The sequence below is a fragment of the Musca autumnalis genome, unplaced genomic scaffold (genome assembly GCF_047663935.1).
Source record: "Musca autumnalis isolate F117 unplaced genomic scaffold, ASM4766393v1 scaffold_3, whole genome shotgun sequence".
Classification (NCBI taxonomy): Eukaryota; Metazoa; Arthropoda; class Insecta; order Diptera; family Muscidae; genus Musca; species Musca autumnalis.
In genome coordinates this window covers 14,967,497-14,990,296 of record NW_027411866.1, presented here as the reverse complement: position 1 = coordinate 14,990,296, position 22,800 = coordinate 14,967,497, and the positions used below count along the sequence as shown (strand labels likewise).

General features: G+C 36.9%; 3 protein-coding genes across 5 annotated transcripts in view; 2 read left to right on the top strand and 1 right to left on the bottom strand.

Moving 5' to 3' along the window:
• Positions 1-22,568, top strand: part of LOC141397070 (uncharacterized) — a 31,743-nt gene extending 9,175 nt beyond the window's left edge. The window contains exons 3-11 of the mRNA XM_073972931.1: positions 441-905; positions 3,644-4,099; positions 6,080-6,891; positions 13,440-13,970; positions 19,484-20,213; positions 20,268-20,516; positions 20,577-20,954; positions 21,018-21,446; positions 21,552-22,568. Coding sequence (XP_073829032.1) covers positions 441-905; positions 3,644-4,099; positions 6,080-6,891; positions 13,440-13,970; positions 19,484-20,213; positions 20,268-20,516; positions 20,577-20,954; positions 21,018-21,446; positions 21,552-22,481 — 4,980 coding nt within the window. The 3' untranslated portion in view covers positions 22,482-22,568. The remainder of the gene's footprint in view (positions 1-440; positions 906-3,643; positions 4,100-6,079; positions 6,892-13,439; positions 13,971-19,483; positions 20,214-20,267; positions 20,517-20,576; positions 20,955-21,017; positions 21,447-21,551) is intronic.
• On the bottom strand, positions 8,513-10,282 carry LOC141398971 (uncharacterized). Of its 2 annotated transcripts, none has more exons than XM_073976822.1 (2): positions 9,408-10,282; positions 8,513-9,353 (listed from the first exon to the last, which is right to left on the bottom strand). In XM_073976822.1, exons 1-2 carry the CDS (start codon positions 9,945-9,947, stop codon positions 8,556-8,558), a joined length of 1,338 nt encoding a protein of 445 aa, XP_073832923.1. In that variant the 5' UTR covers positions 9,948-10,282; the 3' UTR covers positions 8,513-8,555. The 2 variants fall into 2 exon arrangements, with proteins under 2 accessions (XP_073832923.1, XP_073832924.1); XM_073976823.1 differs by having other exon boundaries at positions 9,414-10,278.
• Positions 10,719-13,162, top strand: LOC141398962 (uncharacterized). Of its 2 annotated transcripts, XM_073976811.1 has the most exons (7): positions 10,719-11,434; positions 11,489-11,722; positions 11,787-11,892; positions 11,983-12,173; positions 12,230-12,478; positions 12,535-12,813; positions 12,879-13,162. In XM_073976811.1, exons 1-7 carry the CDS (start codon positions 10,889-10,891, stop codon positions 13,143-13,145), a joined length of 1,872 nt encoding a protein of 623 aa, XP_073832912.1. In that variant the 5' UTR covers positions 10,719-10,888; the 3' UTR covers positions 13,146-13,162. The 2 variants fall into 2 exon arrangements, with proteins under 2 accessions (XP_073832912.1, XP_073832911.1); XM_073976810.1 differs by having other exon boundaries at positions 10,720-11,434; positions 11,787-12,173.
• Positions 22,569-22,800: the final 232 nt, after the last annotated feature.

The window sequence follows — 22,800 nt, the reverse complement described above, 5'->3', positions numbered from 1 at the left end:
CTGTGTAGTTAGAAGACCTTTTAAAGCTCTTTTTTTGGTAGGAATCCTTTAAAAGTTTTTATATGCAGTTAGAACGCTTTTTAAAGCTTTTCCATGTATTGAGAAGGCATTTAAAAGCTCTTTTATGTACTTAGAAGACGTTTAAATGTTCTTCTATGTGCTTTGAAAACCGTTAAAAGCTATTCTATGTTCTTTAAAAACCCTTAAAAGCTATTCTATGTAGTTAGAACAGCTTTAAAACTCTTCCATGTACAAGGAAACTCTTTAAAAGCTCTTCTATGTTGCTAGAAGACATTTAAAAGTAATTCTACGAAAATCTACGAAATTAAATATTCTACGACCCTCTCGCAGGGAATTTTCAAACCATTTAACTTTATTTTGAGGCAATTTTTCTGACCCACAATCAATGAAAATAATCTTTATTTTTTTGTTCTTCCTAGGTCAGAAAAAGGCAACAACAAAAGGATCTCACCTGTCAAATATGTAATCGTAAATATAACGCCATCAAATTATTCAACAGACACATGTTTGCGGTTCATCAAATAAGAATTCTATCGCGAAAAGTTAATTACAAATATAAATGTGATGAATGCGATCAACAGTTTCGAATAGAACGTGATCTTAAAGCGCACAAACTCAAACATCAAAAGGCAATGGAAATAACATCGATAATTACAATATTACCCAATAGTGAACATCGTGAGCAAAAAATCGGACAACTTGTGCCTAATGTTGTGAAAAAGGAGCAAGGTTCGAATACAAACGAAGAAGAATGTACTAAGGATATGCAGCAGTTGGCGGCTCAAGGGGAAGATGGTGATGATAATGTTGTTAGAAGAGCGACAGACAGCGATGATGATCCAGATTGGTTGGAAGCTGATGTGGAAAATGAAAAGGATAAAGATGTAAGTTTTCACAATATTTATCACCTAGATATTTGTCTGTCCAATATGTAAATTATATACTGTCCTCTATAAACTTCATAATTGTTATATTCGACAAAAAAATTTATCATTTGAGGCTTTCATCCATCCGTTATTCATCATATATGGTGGTACTCTGAACGAAAATTCCACGTGAGTTTTCTCACTCTCACCTTTACTTAAATAATTCACTATCCTACCACAAAAGTGCTCTTCGGGCGTCCGTATTACCCAAATACGTTATGTTCAACTTGAAATAAAATATTCTAGGTATTTCGGTAGTATTCATAAGAATACATGTGTTCTACTTTTTTGACCACCACTCTTTGGGTATACGGACGTATTTAGGTATGCGCCTCAGAGAGACAAAACTCACGGGGTGTTTACATTCAGAATAACCCCCATAGGGTCGTACTGGTATTTTTGTTCTAAAGACAAATTTTGATAATGCTCCAACTAATTCAAATAAAAGCCATGAAATTGATTTGATTTGTACCAACATATTTAAAATCTCTTAGTGATTTAGTGAAATTGAAATTCTTTCAAAATAAAAGAACTATAAAGAACGAGCCCCCCTTTACTAGGTTTGCATATCAGATATCACCATCTTTATCAAAAATCTTTTCATCATTCTTTTTTTTCTTGTAGATAAATGATGATACAAAAGAACTGCGCTGTAAAATATGCTTGCGTACATTTAAAGCTTTGAAATTTCTCAACAAACATATGTCGCTGCGACACAAAATCAAAGTACTGTCGAGAAAAGTCAATTACAAATACAAATGTGATGATTGCGACCAAATGTTTCGTACCCAACGCGATCTCAAGGGTCATAAAGTGCGACAACATTTGGGAATTTCATGTGATATTTGTGGTAAAATGTTTGCCCAGGCTGGTAATATGCGAAGACATCGTGTGCGTCACAGTGGCATTAAAGCCTTCAAATGTACAGAATGTCCTAAGGAATTCTACACGAGTAAAGAATTAAAATCCCATAGCATTTGTCACACTGGAATATTACCCTATATTTGTGAAATTTGTGGTCGTAGATGTCGTGATGGTGGTGATTTATCGGCACATATGCGACGCCATACCGGTGAAAGACCGGCAAAATGTGATGTTTGTGGTAAACGATTTTTCTCTGTTCATGATTTGAATACTCATTCTGTTATGCATAGCAGCGAACGTCCATTTTCTTGTGAGATTTGCGGTTCCCGTTTTCAACTTAAGAAAACTTTGCGGGTCCATAAGTTAATACATAAGCCACCGCAATATTTTTGCAGTATATGTGATAAGGCGTTTGTCCAATCCGGACATTTGCGTATACACATGCGTAGACATGGTAATATTAAGGAAAAGACGGCCACCAATGAAGAGGAATCATATGTTCCAACTGTGTTCGAAGGATCACCAGATGTCCCAACTATTAATAATAATAATAATGATCCAGGAGGTGTTTAAATTCTTTTGAAAAATAATGTATTTAAGTTAATAAAATATAAAATACAATGAATTTGTATTGAAAACTTAAAAACGAGATTTATTTCAAAAAGTGAGGTTATGTTTTGATCAATTGATTTAAAGGATTTTTAATGAATAAAGTATTCTTTTTTACTTCGAGATTCTCGTGGCTTAGTAGCCAGGCGCAATTTGGTTCCATGTTTCTGGTTTGGTATCTCGCTGGATCTGATCTTGTGATTTTCGACAAGGCAGTTTCACGATTTTGTACAAGGCGAAATATGTGTTTTAAGGGCTTTGCCATTTTATCTCACGGTATCCGATCTTGAGAATGCTTGCCTCGTGGAGAATGCTTGCCTCGTAGGTTTGGACGAAATCCGTTTCAGACAATTTGTCCGTCCGTCTCTCAATCTGACTGGACTCGAATATTTTGTCAAATCAAAGATCACACACTTGGGTTCCCTTTTTTAATTCGGTGCGCACGATTTGGATGAAATATTGACTTTCAGGTATGTGATGGAAAACGATTTGACTCGTATTGCCATAAATCGAAATCGGATATTTCTAATTTTGGTGAATATTTTAACGAAATTAAAAAAAGGATTTTAAAAATATTATTCAAATAAGGGACGTTTTCGAAGCAAAACTATATATGTATATCGTCAAAGGCAACCCGATAATATACCATTTCGATTCTGTAAATCGACTCAATTCGTTTATCATCACATACCTGTATATATTGGTCTACTCCTTCAGATAGTACCTCCCACACAAAATTTCAAAATTGTTCGCCAAAGTGCAGTTTAAGGACATGTCTCGAATGATTTTGAATATTTACGCCTATTTCAAACTTCCTGAGATAAATGCACGATAATTTACGAACTGAGTATACGATTTGGCCGAAACTTTGAACATCGTAAAATTTCTTCCAAACGTACAACGTCCTGTTTATAGCGTTTTATGTTTTTCGAGGGTAAGTCTATGCATCCTGACATCATAATGGTATGTATATCCCTGTCGGCAAAGCAGACTGATACTTTTTTAGTTATTAATATCGCGGTTTATTCCGATGTGGATTCTCCTCTCAAGCTTCGCACCAATTATTCTTACTGCAAAAGTTTTACTGAATTCTCACCTTGCAATAGTGCCAGACAAGACCTGTCTCTCTCTCTTTGTTCTCCAAACCCATTGGCTTTTAAATTGAGGCAATTTTTCTGTTCCACAAACTAATTTACTAATGTGTTTCATTTTCTCCTTTCTAGGTCAAAGAACCGCAACAACAACAACAAAATGAACTCACCTGTCGAATATGTAGTCGTGAATTTAACGCCATCAAAGTATTCAACAGGCACATGTTTGCGACTCATCAAATAAGAATTCTATCGAGAAAAGTTAATTACAAATATTCATGTGATGAATGCGGTCAACTCTTTCGAATAGAACGTGATTTTAAAGCACACAAACTAAAAACAAAACATGGAAAGTCAAGTAAAATATTACCCAATACGGAACATTGCGACAACAAAGCCGTACAACTTGTATCTACTGTTGTGAAAAAGGAGCAGGTTTCGAATGCAAATGAAGAGGAATGCACTAAAGATATGCAGATGCCTTTGGCCCAAGCAGCAGAAGATGAGGTTGACGATGATAATGATGGTAGAAGAGAAAACAGCGATGATGATCCAGATTGGCGGGAAGATAATGAAAAGGATAAAGATGTAAGTTTTGTATAAATTTATCAACTAGATTTGTTGTATTCTATAAAAAAAAGTTGCCAATTGAGGCTTCAATTAGCACAACGTTAGGGAAAAATCATCCATAACCTAATTTTTTGAAAATTTCGAAAAACTGGTAAATATTGCACAATTCTTTTTTAATTATTTACCACGTAACAAATTTAATTTTTATGAAAATTTTTAAGGTTTCTCAATAAAAAATCCGCCGATAACCCAATTAAAGCCACTGGTCGTTCAAACGCCACAAAAAATGGTTGCAAAAATTGACGTAAAACTCCGATTTTTTCGAATATTTTTGGGGAATTTTTTGCATTTTGTTATAGTATTGTCTGTTATCTGTCATTTCACGCTTATAAAGCTGCATTAGCTGCATAGGTCAATAGGTCAAAGCAATTAAAAAAAAATCGATTTTTTTTTTTTGCAATTTTCGACTTTTTATGAAAAATTTAAATATGCGATAAAAATTTAATCATAAATGATGGAATCATATATTTGTTAGGAATATAGTAAGATTATTTTCTTAATCAAAAACCAAGGGATTGGCATATAAGGATACACCTATATTGCCCTCCGAAATTGTTGGCAGTTTCAAAAGAAAGCACGATTGCGGGAAAACTATACGTTTTAGAGAAAAAAGTTATTTTATAAGAAATGCTTAAAAAGTCTCAAGAATATAATTTTCATAAACAATTTTAGGGTTTCTCGCAAAAAAATTCTCGGCGCTAAGTGGTTTCAAAAGTGAGGTTATGGTACATATGTTTTGAAATTCGGTGACATCTTGTGCTATTATTTAAGATTATGACCATTTATCGCACAATTTACATTATATTTAAAGAAAATTCTTCAATTAGTGTGTGTTTTGGAAATTAAGTTTCCATAACCTAACCTTTCTTAAGGGAAATTTGAAATTGAAGAAGGCGCGATTACGGGAAAACTATGCGTCTTAGAGAAAAAAGTTATTTGTTAGACAATGCTTAAAACACCACGAGAATTTAATTTTTATATAAAATTTTAAGTTTTATCGAAATTTTTTTCAGTTGATTTAAAGAGTTAGAGTGAGGATATGGTATTTTTTAATATTGTTATTTTATTTAAGAATATGCCCGTTTATTGCATAATTTACATTATACTGAAAGCAAATTGCTCAAGTAGTGCGTAATTACGGAATTTAATTTGCATAACCTAACTTTTCTTAATGGAAAACAAATAAAAAATAACAATTGAAGATATATTCGTATAAATGTTGGTATCTATAAGGAATGCAGCAAGAATGTTTTCTAAATAATAATAATAATAATAATAATAATAATAATAATAATAATAATAATAATAATAATAATAATAAAAATAATAATAATAAATAAATAAGGATTTTTAATTGGCCTGTTCCTGTACTTTATAAAGTGGTAAAAGTTGTAAAATTCGTAAACGATTTTCATATAAATTTCGTGTACGGGAACGCAAAATGTGTAAAAGTGGTAAAAATTGTAAAAACTTTTTAGTTCTGGAACAGAGCTAATGTAAATATATACCTACATATATTTGCTCTGTTCCAGAACCTGCAAGAAGCTACTATTTTTTACTACGATAACATTTTTTCCTTTATGTTATCGGAAAAAATAGTAAAAATTAGTAGATTCTTGCAGTACTGGAACAGTCCAATTAGTGGCAAAAGTTATTTGTGAAAAAACTCCTTCAACATTTATTTTTTATAATCTTTTTTTCTCTGCCGGCGTTAAGTGGATTAAAATGTAAGGTTATGGTATTTTTTAATTTGTTAAAATATTGTAATTTTATTTAAGAATATGCTGTTTATTTTACTAATTACATTGTACTAAAAGCAAATAGTTCAATTAGTGCAATTTTAGGGAATTAAACACAAAAGAATCTAAAAATTGTTTTCCATAACCTAACTTTTTTTCCAAAGTAATGCAACATAAATTTTGTTTCCATTTCTTTCAGGCTAACAATACCAACCTATTGCAATGTCCTGTATGTCCGCGAACATTTAAGGCCACAAAATATCTCAATTGTCACATAACCACACAGCACAAAATAAATATCCGAAAAAATATCCCAAAAGAAAACTACAAATATCCGTGCCCAGAATGTAATGAGAAATTTCGTTGTGAACGTGATTTGAAAGGACATCGTGTGAGAAAACATACTGGCATTAAATGTGATATATGTGGTCAATCATTTAGCCAAATGGGTAATTTGCGACGTCATCTGGTACGTCACACTGGTATTAAGGAACACAAATGCCAACAATGTCCCAAGGAATTTTTCACTATGAAAGAACTGAAGGCGCATATGTTGTGCCACACCGGCATTTTTCCACACATATGTGAAATATGTGGTAAACGTTGTCGTGATGGTGGTGTTTTATCGGCTCATATGCGTCGTCACACCGGTGAAAGACCTGCTAAATGTACGATTTGTGGAAAAAGTTTCTATTCAATTCATGATTTGAACATACATTCAGTTACACATTCCACGGAGAGGCCATTTTCGTGTAATCTATGTGGTTCAAGATTTCGTTTACGTAAGGCATTACGTATACACAAGCGCACCCACCTACCACCAGAGGAGAGGAAACATGTGTGCAGTGTTTGCAATAAATCCTTTACACAAGCGGCATATTTGAAAAAACACATGCTTATACATGGTGCTGGAGATAATGGTGTTGTGACGGCAGCAGCAACAGCATCTGAAGCAGTTGTAGTTGGTGATGGAATGCCAATGATTAGTATAGCTCACAATTTTTTGCAGATGTTGTAAAAAAAACTTTTTAAACTTTGGGCGTGGGGTTAGTGTAGAAAATATTTTGCATCAAATTTCATTGAAAATCACCGGAATAAATAAAATCTAAAGGCATTGTATATAAAAGTACAATGTAACCAACAATTTTGCAACAAAAGAAATATGTACATATGTAAGTCTAATATTTATTAATAAAATAATATGTACTGACAAATTTGGTAAAATAACCATTAAAGTTTATACTGTTGTTTTTTAAGTATAACTTAAATTTTTGTCAGTTTCTTGCAGAAAACTCAGTTTAAGTTAGTTGTTTCCAAAGGAAAAAAGATTCTACATCGAAATAACTAAGTCACCCAAGAAAAGGAAAAGTTAAAGTCGAAATTTTTCGTGTTTCGTATGCGGCCATTTGTCAGAACACTGTGCAATATGTTTCGACAACAAAAATTCCAAAAGTAGCTCAGTAGTGCGATTCTCTAACTCATTTTTTGAGATACCGACAAAAATCGGTAACATTAAAACGCAAAATTATGAATGAAATGTTCAAATAAAAGATGACAACACTGTTGCTATCGGTAGAACTTTGCGACTACTTTTTATTGGTCGCCAACTTACCGAATAATATCGTTAACTACCGAAATTAAAAGCATTTGAATTGTAACGATTTTTGTCGATAAGCAAAAAAATGCGTTAGAGAATCCCACTTCAGGTTGCGATATATCAGGTGAAAACAAAATATTCCAAAAAAATTTTCTCTTTCTAAAGCTCATATCTCAGTTAATTTCTTTAAAATGAGCAAAAAAAAAAATTTCGATTTTGTAAAATTTGTAACTGACCATAACCCCCTTAAGTTCAAATTTTGCAAAAGAATTTTTATTTGAATTTTAGATTCTATATCAAATTTCATCATGCATAACTCACCAAGCAAATGAAATCAGTGTGTTTAAGTTAGAATTGATTATTACATTTAAATTGGTCCTATGAATTGCATAGACATATTCGTTGAAATCTCCTCATTCCCATTTATTACACCCCTGTAATAGTATGAGAGATTTCAACGAATATTCACTTGACAACCGCCCTTTTGAAGCATCTATGCAGATGTCTGCACAAAACATAAAAATAAACAAGAGAATCGATCGACAGCTTGACTTGCAAGCAACAACTCTCGCGCTTTATCGTAAGCTTCACGTACATATCGTTGTACTTAATTCCTAAAGGTAATATTGTTTACCTATAATAAACACCGGCAGTTGAGCCAAACCTTCTTACTAAACTATCGTGTTTTATTTTATTTTCATTATATTGACGGCCAAACGTACGCATTGGGCGTACTGGCTCCATTGGGGAGTCTTGATACACTTGTTCCCCCCAAGTCCCTATAGTGCGGACTAAACATTTGGTCGCTTCGGGCCGAATAAACATTTCTGAAATTTCTGCTTAATCTTCTGAAATCAAGGGGGTTATCATGAATGGCAATTCCCCGTGATTTTTTTCACTTTCTCCCTTAAGTTGCAACGGCGGAAAGAAGAAACTCATGGGGAAATGTCATTCATGATAACCGCCTAAACATTTGTTGAGATTAGAACAGTCATTTTTAAACATTTCCCCAAGAATAAAACTCCTAATGGCCACAAATAAATTAAAAATTGTGTTATTTATAACAAATGAAATTATGTTAAATAGTAAATTCATTTAAAGCTAAAACATCATTGCCAAATGCGATATTGTTATTATTCAATGATCCCGCTCCCGCTGAGTCTCCTTGACTTTGTGCTAAATGTTTATCATTTGAAGAACCTTCTACCTCGCTCCCTCCTCCTCCAGCCTCTTGTTGTTTCTTTGCATGTATACGCCGATGAACACGCAAAGCTTTCTTTGTGCCAAAACGTGAAGCACATATTTCACATGAAAAGGGTCGTTCATTCGAGTGACCCACAGCATGTATACTCAAATCATAGAGTGAGAAGAAACTTTTATTACACACTTCACACTTGGCCGGCCTTTCACCAGTATGACGACGCATGTGGGCAGTTAAGACTCCTTTATCACGACATCTCTTTCCACACAGCTCGCACACGAATGGCATACCTATATGACTTATAATGTGGGATTTCAGCTCCTTGTCGGTATAAAACTCACGGCCGCATTCTTTACATTTATGCTGTTTAATGCCAGTGTGACGTATTTTATGCTGCAGCATGGTTCCAATTTGGCGAAAAGGTTTTTGACAGATATCACAAAATATACCCGTATGTTTGTATTTGTGATTTTTTAGTATTGCTGCAGTACGGAAAACTTGCTGACATTCATCACATTTATGTTGGGGTTTATTGGGATCTCTACGTTTGGGTTTATTCGGATTGTGGGCACTATAGTTGTGTTTTTGTAATGAATGTTTTATGGCATAAGAACGTGGACATAAGGAGCATTTAAAGGGTAGATCTTCATTGGGAGTACTTTTTTTGGTTTCCTCCTACGGGAAGAATTAGAGCAATTAAAGATATTCTAACATAATTTAATTCCTTACTTTTACTTTTGCCTTAGCATCATCCATTTCATCTGGCCATTCATAATCGTCATCATCATTTTCCTCAGAGTTGTGGTTATTTTCAGGTATATTTGTTGTTTCCTCTTCCACTTTATCTTCTCCTTCATCCTTCATAGCCTTCTTTTTACGATAATCTCTATTTCTATCAATAATATATTGAAGAGGTTTGTCATCATCTTCTTCGGTTATTAAATCATCACTAAAGATTTCACTTTTTCCCACATCCGATAATGGATCCACAGAAATAAATTCTTCCTCAGGTGCTATTGCTATTTTTTCTTCCTCTATGAGTTTTCCATCTTCTTTTTTGATTTCAATGAGATCTGTGTCGTCATCTGCTTCCGTTTTAAGCAAATCCAAATGAAGTTTCTGAAAATGCTCCTGAAATGTATCAAAGGATATGCTGTCCTTGCAAATGATACAAGAAATGTTGAATACGATGTCTGGAGGAGATGCATAAAATACTTCTCCACATTTTATTCTATCACAGGATATTTCGTAGCTACTCGGTTTAACCATTTTATCATTTGTTCCACACTATATATTTTGTATTTTTTACAAGGAATTTGTTATTGTTTTAGCTAATTCTGTTTTGTTTACTTTTGAGAGATTCTAAGCCAGCAATTAAAAATGAGAAACGCCGTGAAAATAATCGGAAGTCACAAAATTTAAAACGTCGTTTGCATTAGAGCTTTTTCTTGGGCATGGTACAATAATACAGGTAGCATTATCATGCCAGCTGATGGTAACATAATGTGTCAATTGCCTTGAATTGATGTCAAATTTTGACATCTTATGTTACCAACAATTGCCGATGCGGCTACCTGTGTATTTGTACCATGTTCTTGGGTCATGAGAATTTATTTTGACGTGGAGAGAATGCTATTTTGGTTTTTGTATGGGAAAGAGAGTTATATGGCCTGTTCCCGTACTTTATAAAGTGGTAAAAGTCGTAAAAGTTGTAAAAGTCGTAAACGATTTTCATATAAATTTTGTGTACGGGAACGCAAAATGTGTAAAAGTGGTAAAAATTGTAAAAACTTTTTAGTTCTGGAACAGAGCTATAGTTAACTTTTTCGTAAGTCCCAATTTACATTAGGCGAGTTTACTTGCGGCAATTGTCAGTTTGATGGAGAGAGAGGTGAGGCATATGGTAACACTTTGCCTCTCAGCCCCCTCTCTCACCCGCAAACTGACAATTGCCGCAAGTAAACTCGCCTAATGTAAATTGGGACTAAAGACGAGTGCATGGCTGGTTGAAATCGAGTGGATTTCGTAAATGTAAACATAGTATAACACTAACTGCGGCAACAAATAATTTTGGACGCCGTTATTTGTCGACAATAAGTGGACTGCGGCTTTCAAATTGGTGCAAGATTGCTTTTGCATTTAAATAATAACAAGAAAAAGAAAATCTTCAGAAACTATTAAAAAATACATGAAAAAGAACTGTGGATAATATGCTTAAAGCAATCGAAAGTCTACCAACCTATGAAAATGTCAAATGCGGCGAGATTTTCTGTGTTTCCTCAACACCAATGGCATTCCATGTTACCTGCTGCATATGCGAGGAGAAAATTAGCTTCGAAAAATTTGTATTGCACTTCAAGTCACTGCACTCGATATTGACCGAAGAGAGTTATAGCCTGCAGGATCCGCTGGTGACAAAGCCAACGACAACAATATCCATTGAACCTGTCAACATTAAACTAGAACAAGAGCTATCCGAAGTTGAGACAGATCTAGATGATAGTACATCATTGTTGGAAATACTCGGAGAAAGTAAAAATACCCAAAAACGTAACAAAAAATCCACACAAGAAGAAATTACAGACATTGAAGAGGAAGAGTCCATAAATGAGGAGGATAATTCACTTAACTATAACAACTTACATGAGATAATCGAAGATTGGATGGCAAATGATGATAGTTCTCGTGATAGTGAAGTTGATAATAATGTTCAAAATGATAATGTTGATGATAGGAATAACATTAAGGTGTTGGATGTAAGTAGGAGTAGTCTTGCAAATTCATTGTGGTTAATTTATTTTTTGTATTAGGCCAGAAATAAGACTTTGGCTGAGCTGCAATGTGAAATTTGCCATCGCCAATATACAACATTGAAAACTTACAACAGACACATGTGTTACAGCCACAACATTAAGTTATATTATCGGAAAGTTAATTACAAGTATAATTGTAAAGAATGCGCCAAGGTTTTCAGGACTCCACGTGACCTTAATTCACATACCAAGAAAATACATGGTTATTCCGAATCAAATCAGGAGGAAGAGGTACTTTAGTTACGCTGCTTTGCTGGTTTAACTATCTTCTATACAAAGCGTATCCTATTTCCAGATTAAAGAACATCAATGTGATATCTGTCAGCGTAAATACAAATCTTTGAAAAATTTTAACGCCCACATGAAATTACATTCAAGAAAAATTAATTACAAATCTAAATGTGAGTACAAATACAAATCTTTTAGAGGTTCCCGCGATATCAAGACACATCAATTAAAACATAAAATGCAACATTTACAACATGAAAAAGTCATTGAGAGTGCTCTAGAGAACATAGAGCCGGAAGAGCTTGAAATGGAGGCTATTGAGGAAACAACATACGAGGAAAAGCAAACACATGAGCAAGCAAATGATAATAGTAGTGCCCGTGAAAGTGAAGATGACATAGATGATGATAATAATGATGACGATGATGACTGCAATAACATTAAGGTTTTGGATGTAAGTAGGAGTAGTCTTGCAAAATCATTGTGCTTAATTTATTTTTCCTTTTTTAGGCCAGAAATAAGACTTTGGAGGATCTTCAATGTGAAATATGCCATCGTCAATATACAACAGTGAAAACATACAACAGGCACATGTGTTATAGCCATAATATTAAGTTATATTATAGGAAAGTTAGTTACAAGTATAAATGTGATGAATGCCCCAGAGCTTTTAGGTCTCCACGTGACCTTAATTCACATACAAGAAAAATACATGGTAATTCCGCATTAACGAAAACTGAATCGAAGCAGGAGGAAGAGGTATTTAAGGTACGCTGCTTTATCTATCTTTCTTACAAAACGTATTGTATTTTCAGTTTGAAGTGGTATCACCTTACCAAGTACATCAATGTGATATCTGTCAGCGTAAATATAAATCTTTTGAAAATTTTAAAGCACACATGAAATTACACTCAAGAAAAGCTAATAACAAATATAATTCATTAAGTACTTCACGCGATATAAAGACAGGTAAATTGCAACATTTACAACAAGAAAAACACATTGAGAGGGCTTTAGAGAACATAGAATCAGATGAGGAAATGCCAAATAATGAAAGTTCTTCTGATGATGATGGAAAACCTGAGGCCAAAAAGGTGAGTTCCCTTTTACTAATATTACTTACATAGATAATTGCTTTACTTCCCATATATTCTGTCAGGCTAAGCTACAGCAAAATGATCTAACCTGTCGCATTTGTGGTCGCCAATATGCATCTGTCAAATTGCGTAATAAACATATGTCAGTTACACATCAGATTAAAGTACTATCACGAAAAGTTAACTACAAATATAAATGTGATGAATGCGAAAAACTATTTCGAATAGAACGTGACATCAATCTACACATACTAAAGCATCACAGGGAATCGAAAAATAAAGATATTATTACAGTTTTAACAGACAGTCAATACACAGAGCCAATATAAAGAGGGAGACCTAGAGCGAAGCAAGAAGAAGAAATACAAGTCAAGAAGACGGAGATAATGGAAATAACCAAACAATGCCGGAGGAAGAGGAGGACGACGATTTTTGGGATATGGAAGTGATATTATCAACATCAAAAGCTTTTCTCAGTTGACATTTAATATCCATCGGATTTATTAAATCCTGTTATATGTAGACGTACTATTAGTAAAGGTCCGCTAACTCTAGGTCAAAGTCTGTTTAACAGATCACTTAATGAGTACAACAACTCTTATTTTAAGCTAAATTCCTTTAAGCTGTCAAAATGTTTGTTTACGTTTTCATACAATCCACAATAAATCAGCTAGTCTTTTTACGCCACCTTGGTTGCTGGTAGAGGGTCTTCTGAGGAATGTCATTACTTCCGATGATGTGGATGAAAGGAAGACCGGCTTTGGCAGGGCATCCGTATACAAGGGCGTCAAGGTTATCAACTGCAAGGATGAGGAATCGCGTGATTTCCTCACCCAAACAGTAAATAGCTCTGACGCTCTGTGGGACGGATGCAAGCTGGCTGCGATTCCCATCGCCGAGATCCCATCAAGAGTAGCGGCTACAACATGGGTGCCACCTCCTGCTTCGGATGTGGCACAGGTGTTGAAGCTGATCAGGAAGCAAAACAGGCCCATCCAGATCGACAGCTGGAAAATGGTGAAATCCTATCCAGAAGGCGGAGGCACGGTGATGAAGTTCACCATGGACAGTGCTAGTGCAGAGTTCATCAAGAATTGTAAGGGAGAGCTGGACTTCGGGTTGGGTTGGCTTCGGTTCCGCTTCTCGCAGCCCCAGTAAGGAGTTCGGGCAGCAGGGCCTTCGCGTGGTGCAGATCAATCTGCATCACTGCAAGGCGGCGGCTGCAGAGCTCCTTCTCTCCCTTACAAATTCGGTGATTGACATCGCTTTGGTCCAGGAACCCTATCTCTACAAAAATAGGGTTTCTGGACTAAACGATGGGCGATACTCTCTGTTCTATTCGTCGAACGGGGAGAAGGTAAGATCTTGTATTATAGTGAAGAAATGTTTAAATCCAATTCATCTCTATAATTACAGTGATGGCGACACGGCGGTAGTGAGGCTGGAAGTAGGCCCCGGAAGGGCCTTGGTGCTAGCCTCGGTCTACATGCCGTATGAGGTACCTGACCCACCTAGTCGATTGGTGCGCAAGCTAGTGGATGAGATTTCGGGCACTTGTAATCTCATAATGGGCTGCGATGCAAATGCCCATCACTTCCACTGGGGCAGCAGTGACACTAATACGAGAGGTGAGTCCATATTCGATTTTATTTTAACTAATAATCTACGAGTGTGTAATAGGGGAAATACGGCCACCTTCCAGAATAGGGTAAGGGAGGAGGTAATAGACCTCACCCTTACAAATATGGAGGATACTTCCATAACGGACTGGAGAGTATCGGAGGAATGTTCCTTTTCGGACCATAGGACGATACACTTTCGAGTCCCGAGTGGAAGTAAACGGCAACAACCTCATAGGAATCCCAGGAGAACTAATTGGGAGAAATTCAACTCCATGGCCTCTTCAAGACTGTGTGAAATATCTGAACCTCACACAGAGAGGGAAGTGGACAGACGGGTTGAGGATCTCACAAATGTCCTCAGGGATTGCTATGAAAAGACATGCCCATTAACTTACCCAGGTAGGAGAACACAGCCCGCTTGGTGGAACAAAGATCTAGCTAACCTCAGAAAGGTTAGCAGGAGAGCATATAACAAAGCGAACAGGACCAAACTTTGTACGGATTGGGATCTGTATAAGAACAGTTTCAATAAGTACAAAAGTGAGGTCAGGAAAGCTAAGAGAAACTCCTGGATTAACTTTAGTGAGTCGATAGAGGGAGTAAACGAGGCGGCAAGATTTCGTAAGGTAATCTCAAAGGACCCCAAACCTATTGGGAGCATCAAACGAAATGATGGCACGTGGACGAACTCTGCTCTAGAGACTCTTGATCTACTGGCAGAGACTCATTTCCCGGGATGCAAGGACGCTGTTTCGTATCCGAGCTCGGAAACGAACAGAACCTATACACCCGATGAGAGGTTCTTCGTCAATAGGTTGATAAGTGAATCAAGGATCTCTTGGGCGATCAGCACTTTTCAACCCTACAAATCTCCTGGCCCAGATGGTGTCATTCCGGCGATGCTTCAGAACGCACCGCCGGTATTGATCACCATACTGAAGGTTATTTTTAGGGCTTGCTTATTGCTGTCGCACGTACCGGCACTGTGGAAAGAGGTAACAGTGACTTATATCCCCAAGGCTGGGAAGCCAAGCCACGCGTTGCCGAAGGACTACAGACCGATAAGTCTTTCCTCCTTTCTATTAAAAACCTTAGAAAGGCTGCTCGACTTGGAGATCAGATCGTACATAAATAGTGACCTTATAAGCAGATCTCAGCATGCTTATATGAAGGGGAAATCGACGGAAACAGCGCTACATGAGGTAGTGAGTTATATAGAGAAGAACATGGATAACTCGGATCACACATTGGCCGCTTTTCTTGACATAGAGGGAGCGTTCAATAATGTGAAGCTTGAATCCATTCATTCTTCTCTAGAGCTTCTGAGTGTCCCCTCTATCTTAATCAACTGGATTGACAGAATGTTGGAAAGCAGACTGATCAACTCCAGTATTGGAGAGAGTTCCGTAAGGAAGTCAGTCACTAGGGGCACCCCACAAGGTGGAGTCTTATCTCCATTGCTGTGGCTTCTAGTGGTGAATGGGATACTCAAGGAGTTTGATAGACTAGGGACTAAAGTTGTAGCATACGCTGACGACGTCCTTCTAATCAGTGGAAAATTCTTGTCGACGCTGTCGGAACTGATGCAGGGTGCGCTGGTTAAGCTCTCTCGCTGGGCTCACCACAATGGTCTTGGGGTGAATCCTGCGAAGACTGAGCTGGTACTATTCACCAGAAAAAGAAATATTGCCGAATTTGTGCCGCCAACGCTGGATGGAGTGCGACTGGATCTCTCAACGGAGGCGAAATACCTGGGAGTGATCCTGGACCATCGGCTAAGATGGAACAGGAACACGGAGGAGCGCACCAAGAGGGGTTTAATCGCGCTTTATTCCTGCAAGAACTCCATAGGAAAGAGCTGGGGCCTCAGACCACATGTAATACATTGGCTGTATAGGACAGTGGTCAGTCCCATTCTGACCTACGGTTGTCTCGTTTGGTGGCATGCCCTAGGCAATAATTCCAATCTGTCCAAATTAGCTACTGTGCAAAGAGCTGCGTCAGTACTCGTTACTGGAGCAGCAAGAAGCACCCCTCAGGCTGCATTGAATGCCATACTGAACGTCCAACCTTTGGACATACTTGTACAGTATCGAGCTTCACGATCTGCCTTGAGGCTTAAAGAGCTAAATCTGTGGCGTGGTTCACATCTTGGACATGCTAGTGTTCTACAGCGGATTTGTAGCCAGATTGGACTAAGAGCCAGGGGAGATGAGACTGACTACATCTCATCAAGCCTGGACTTTGACACAGCTGACGTACTAATCCCCGACAGAAGTGAGTGGACACGAGGCAGACCACTTCCCGACAGCCTGTCGATCTTCACCGACGGGTCGAAGATGGAGGAAGGCACGGGATCTGGCGTGTTCTGTGAAGAATTAGACATCAGGAACTCATATAAGCTTAATGACAACTGTAGTGTTTTTCAGGCAGAAGTTTTTGCGGTTTTGAAGGCCTTGGAGTTAATAGTGGGAATGACGGACCTTATAGATAAGGCAGTCACTGTTTACGTGGACAGTCAGGCTGCCCTAAAAGCGTTAGGGTCATACAGTATTAAATCCAGGATTGTTCAAAGATGCAGGTCTCTCTTAAAAACATGTAACATTGTTGTTAGGTTTTGCTGGGTTCCAGGGCATTGCAATGTTGAGGGAAACGAGATAGTTGATGAACTGGCTAGAAGAGGATCCCAATCCTCGGACCTCACGGTAGAGGATAGTGTCAAGCCGCCTCTCTGCTTCTTCCTCGACAAACTCAGTAAGCTCTACGCAGAGGAAACCGTTAAAGTTTGGCAGGATGTGCCTGGTTGTAAGGTATCTAAGTCAATCTGGCCGGTTATCTCACGGCGTAGAACTTCGTCCCTCCTCTCGCTATGCAAATCAGAAATCAGAACCGCTGTGGGGGTAATAACCGGTCACTGCGGAATAAGATCCATGACTTGCAAGTGGGATGGCAATAACATTGAGTACTGTAGGTTATGTGAGGATGAGGAGGAAACGGAGACAATCGAGCACCTTCTATGCAGATGTCCTAGACTGATGGTCAAAAGACATAGACTATTTGGTGAACATGTGATTGAATCTCTTTCCTACTTCGCCTCTATTGACCCCACAGTGTTGGTGGTTTACTGCAAGAGCCTTAGGATTCTCTGGGGCAGGCCAACACAGACCTAAAACCATTAGTAACTAAATCGTAGTTAGCTACTAAACCATCTTCTCTCTTTAAATAACCTGACTTCTCCAATATAGTCACTACTCACTCTAATTATTCTTACTCTTCTCTCTTGTCATACCAACTTCCGCTTCCCTTCCTGTCCAACCTTTCCAACCTAATCACTTTCCTCCCACACAGCACATCACATCAACAGACATATATCATCATCCACAGGCATACAGCACCACACAACTCTATCCACAACAGGCACCTCATCACTTGTCCACCACATCACAAATACATTCACATACACTATCATCATCTAAATAGCCACGTATCATCATCTACAGCCACAGTCACACAGCACTACATAGCTCTATCCATAACAGGCACCACATCACTTATCCTCCACACCACCATTATCTTCACATCAGTTACATATCATCACCATCTACAACTCAACCAACATCAACACACATAGCCATATCCAGCATCTATAATCAAATAGCCCAAACCACACACATCACACACATCAATACATCATCTTTCACCTCTACAACACGAATAATTTAATAGTTTGGATGATCACAATGGACCTCAAGGTCTCCGAGTGGAGTAGCTGTCAACATGGCAGCTGCGCATCCTGAACCTAACCTAACCTAACCTACGCCACCTTTTAATTGCGCCATGCAACCACTCATGCCGATCATGATGCAATTAATAAGGTGAACCAGAAACTACAACAACAAGACTATTTTGATTGAAAGTACTTCAAGTTATCATAATTATTTTTAGGTGTGTTTGTTTTCTTAATAATTTGTATACATATGTACAAGTTCAGTAACTTCTTGTAAACGAATAAAAATTTGTACAAATTTTGAGTAATCGAACACACACTTTGTTTACGCTTGGTCGAAGGTCACACTAGAGTGGTTTCATTGAAACTTTTAGGGATTCTTAAATCGAGTTCCCCACTATAGCAACTTCATGATTTTACTCTAGTATGGAAATCGACCTAGGAACCCTGGATTTCATGAAATTGTTTCAATGAAACCATCTAGTGTGACCAAGTCCCGGTCCACACTAGAGTGATTTCATTGAAAAAATTGCATGAAATTATGTGTCTCTAGATCGATCTCCATAGTAGAGTAAAATCATAAAATTGCTGTAGTGGGAAATTTGAAATTCGCGTTAGTGTGGACCGGGATCAAGGACTTGCATACGATTAATTAATTCACAATCTGAATTTGACACATTGGGTGAAATCAGCTGCTCTTATACTACGTTTACATTTACGAAATCCACTCGATTTCAACTGTCAATTCCTTTGCGCATATGTCAAATGAAAACTCATCTGAAATCCATTGCATTTCATTTGACGTTTAACCAATGGAATTGACAGTTGAAATCGAGTGGATTTGGTAAATGTAAACCTAGCATTACTGTTTCACGCTGATTGTATTGCACCATGCTGTTGCCGATAAACCCCTTCTTGTATGTGTGTGAATGACAGACGTGTTAAAACTTGAAATTTTGATTTTTTTCCTCTAGAAATGAATGAATTTGATGTTTCAACATTTTATCTTTTGAAGATTAAAACAGTTTTATTTATCATGCATGATCACAGATACATTCTCAAACGTTCAAAAAATTTACCATGATAATGAGTGGAGGCTAAATTAGAATGTTTTGAAAAACAAACAATCCGGTGAGTTTCAAAAGTCAAATTTATTTAATCTTGTTATATGTAAACGTACTATAACCCGGCAAAAATATCTTTTGTAAACATGTCATTTTTGACGCCGTTATTTATGGACATAAATCGACTACGTCTTGTAAGTTGAAGCAAGTTTGTTTTTGCACGTAAATAGAAGAAAATCTCAAAAATTATAAAAAGGAACACTTGAAAAACCTGTGGAAAATATGCTTAAAGCAATTGGTAGCATACCAACCTATGACAATGTCAAATGTGGAGAGGTTTTTTGTGTGTCCTCAACACCAGCTACATTTAATGTTAACTGCAGCTTATGTGAGGAGAAAATTGGCTTGGACAAATTTGTATTACACTTCGAGTCACTACACTTAACATTAGCCGAAGAGAGTTATAGCCTGCAGGATCTGCTGGTAACAAAGCCGACGACAACAATTTCAATTGAACCTGTCAACATCAAATTGGAACAAGTGCCGCCCGATGATCCTATTGAAGCAGAAACATTGGAAGAATTTATAGATATACAGAGGCAAAACTCTGTTGACGATGACGAGGAAAATAGACCTAGCGAAGTTGAAACAGATTTAGATGATAATATATCATTGATGGAAATGCTTGGAGAAGGTAACAATATCCAAGGACATGACAGAAGATCTACCAAAACATCCACACAAGAAGAAATTGCAGTATCTCAAACAGATATTGCAGAGGAGCTCATGATATCATTGCCAAAGGAAGAGACCGAAAATAAAGTAGATAACTCGCAAAACTATAGTGAAGAAGACGAGATATTCGAAAATGATGGAGATGATGAAGATTGGGTGGCAAATGATAATAGTTCCCAAAGTGATAGTGATAGTTCCCAAAGTCATAATGATGATGATAAGAAGAGCATTAAGGTTTTAAATGTAAGTGTGAGTGTTTTTACAACATCATTGTGATTAACAACGTGATTTTTTCTGTACTAGGCCAAGAACAAGTCTTTGGAGGAGCTTCAATGTGAAATTTGCCATCGTCAATATACAACATTAAAAAATTACAACAAACACATGTGCTATACACATAAAATTAAGTTGTATTATAGGAAAGTTAATTACAAGTATAAATGTGAAGAATGCGGCAGAGCTTTTAGGACTCCGCGTGACCTTAACTCACATACCCGGAAAGTACATGGTATTTCTGAACCAATAAAAATTGAATCAAAGCAGGAGGAAGAGGTATTTAAGGTACGCTAAGGTATATAAGTATCGTCATTACAAAATATTTTCTTTTTTCAGAATAAAGAGGCAACACCCCAACAAGAGCATCAATGTGATATCTGTCTGCGTAAATATAAAACTTTGAAAGTTTTCAACTCACACATGTACCGGTCTCACAATGTTAGATTATTTGCAAGAAAAGTTAATTATAACTATAATTGCGATCAATGTGGCGAATCTTTTAGAAGTTCACGCGATATCAAGGCACATCAATTAAATCATAAATGGCAACATTTACAACATGAAAAAGACATTGAGAAGGCTCTAGACAACATAGAACCACCAAGAGAAGAGCTTGAAATGGAGGCAATTGAGAAGCATAACGAAAGAACATACGAGGAAAAGCCTCTTAATGAAAGTACTTCTAATGATGATGAAAAACCTAATACCAAAAGGGTAAGTTTCGTTTTACTATTATTACTTATATGTTATTGTTTTAATATACATATATTTTTGTAGGCTAAGCTAGAGCAAAATGATCTAACTTGTCGCATTTGTGGTCGCCAATATGCATCTGTCAAATTGCGTAATAAACACATGTCAGCTACACATCAAATTAAAGTTCTATCACGAAAAGTTAACTACAAATATAAATGTGATGAATGTGATAAACTGTTTCGAATAGAACGTGACATCAATCTACACATATCAAAGCATCACCGGGAATCGGCAAATAAAGATATTATTACAGTTTTACCGAACAGTCAATATAAAGAGCGGAAAAGAAGACCTCCGGCGAAGAAGGAAGAAGAAATAGCAAAGGATTCGAATACAAGTCAAGAAGAAGGAGTAGGAGGCGATCGTGTAAATAACCAAACAATGCAGGAGGAAGAGGACGACGATGATGTTTGGGCAATAGATCGGGTGAAGAATGAAGGGAATGTGGAAGTGAGTGAAATGAATAACAAATGAGCAGCTGCACATCATGATTTTTTCTCAGCTTTTTATTATATGGTCTTATAATTTCCGCTTATCTTTTGTTCTTATTTCCAGCAAAATGATAATGAAGAAGAACTACGTTGTCACATATGCCCACGGACATTCAAATCACTGAAATTACTCAACAAACATATATCAGCAATGCATAAAATTAAGGTTCTTTCAAGGGTAGTCAATTACAAGTATAAATGTGATGATTGTGAAAAGATGTATCGAACGGAGCGTGATCTTAAAACACATCGATTACGAGAACATAAGGATGTAGACGGTGGCGTACCCTGTGATATATGTCATAAATTGTTCGCCGATGACTCTGTTATGCAACGACATCGTCTAAGACATAGTGATATTAAACCATTCAAGTGTTCAGAATGTCCCAAGGAGTGTACAACTAAGAAAGATTTGAAAATTCACATGATTTGTCACACCGGAATATTTCCACATATTTGTGAAATTTGTGGTCGTAAATGCCGTGATGGTGGTGATTTAACGGTGCACATGAGACGACACACGGGCGAAAGACCGGCACAATGTAATATCTGTCATAAAAGATTTTTCACTGGTTACGATTTAAACCAACATTCTGTTATGCATAGCACAGAACGCCCCTTTTCATGTGATATATGCGGTTCGAAATTTAAATTAAAGAAAACCTTACGTATTCATAAACGTATACATTTTCCACCACAATATTCGTGTAGTATTTGCGGAAAAGCTTTTGTCCAGCCTTCATATTTGCGAACACATATGAGACAACAACATGGTGCTATGCCGGAAAATATTAATACCAGTGAGACAGAAGAAGAACAACAGCAACAACCTTCACATTTAAGTGAAGATATGAAACAGCATGGCGGTGCTATGGCAGAAAAGATCGGTGCCAGTGAAACAACTGCGGAGGGAAAACAACAATTAGAGTTGTTTGTGCCGACAGCTTTCACTGGTTTACAGGATATAGTTTATACAATTATGCATAAGGATTAAAATATAAATTAGTGGATTTATTTCATAAAATCGTAAGTAAAATAAAAGTTTTTTTAATTAAACAAATGTTGACTTAAGCACGAAAAATGTATGTATATCACTGATATCTGCGCACCAAGAATAATGGACAGAAAAAAATCCCAAATCGATACGAGTGGAGGACTCTAACTGGAATTTTTATTTGCTGTGCTCTCCCATTTCCGAGCAAAAGAAATCTATCAGCCCAATCATGAACATCATCTCACCGTGAGTTTTCTCACTCTCGCCTCCTCCCTTATTATAAACAGCATAAGGGAGAACAAAACTCACGTTCGTGAGA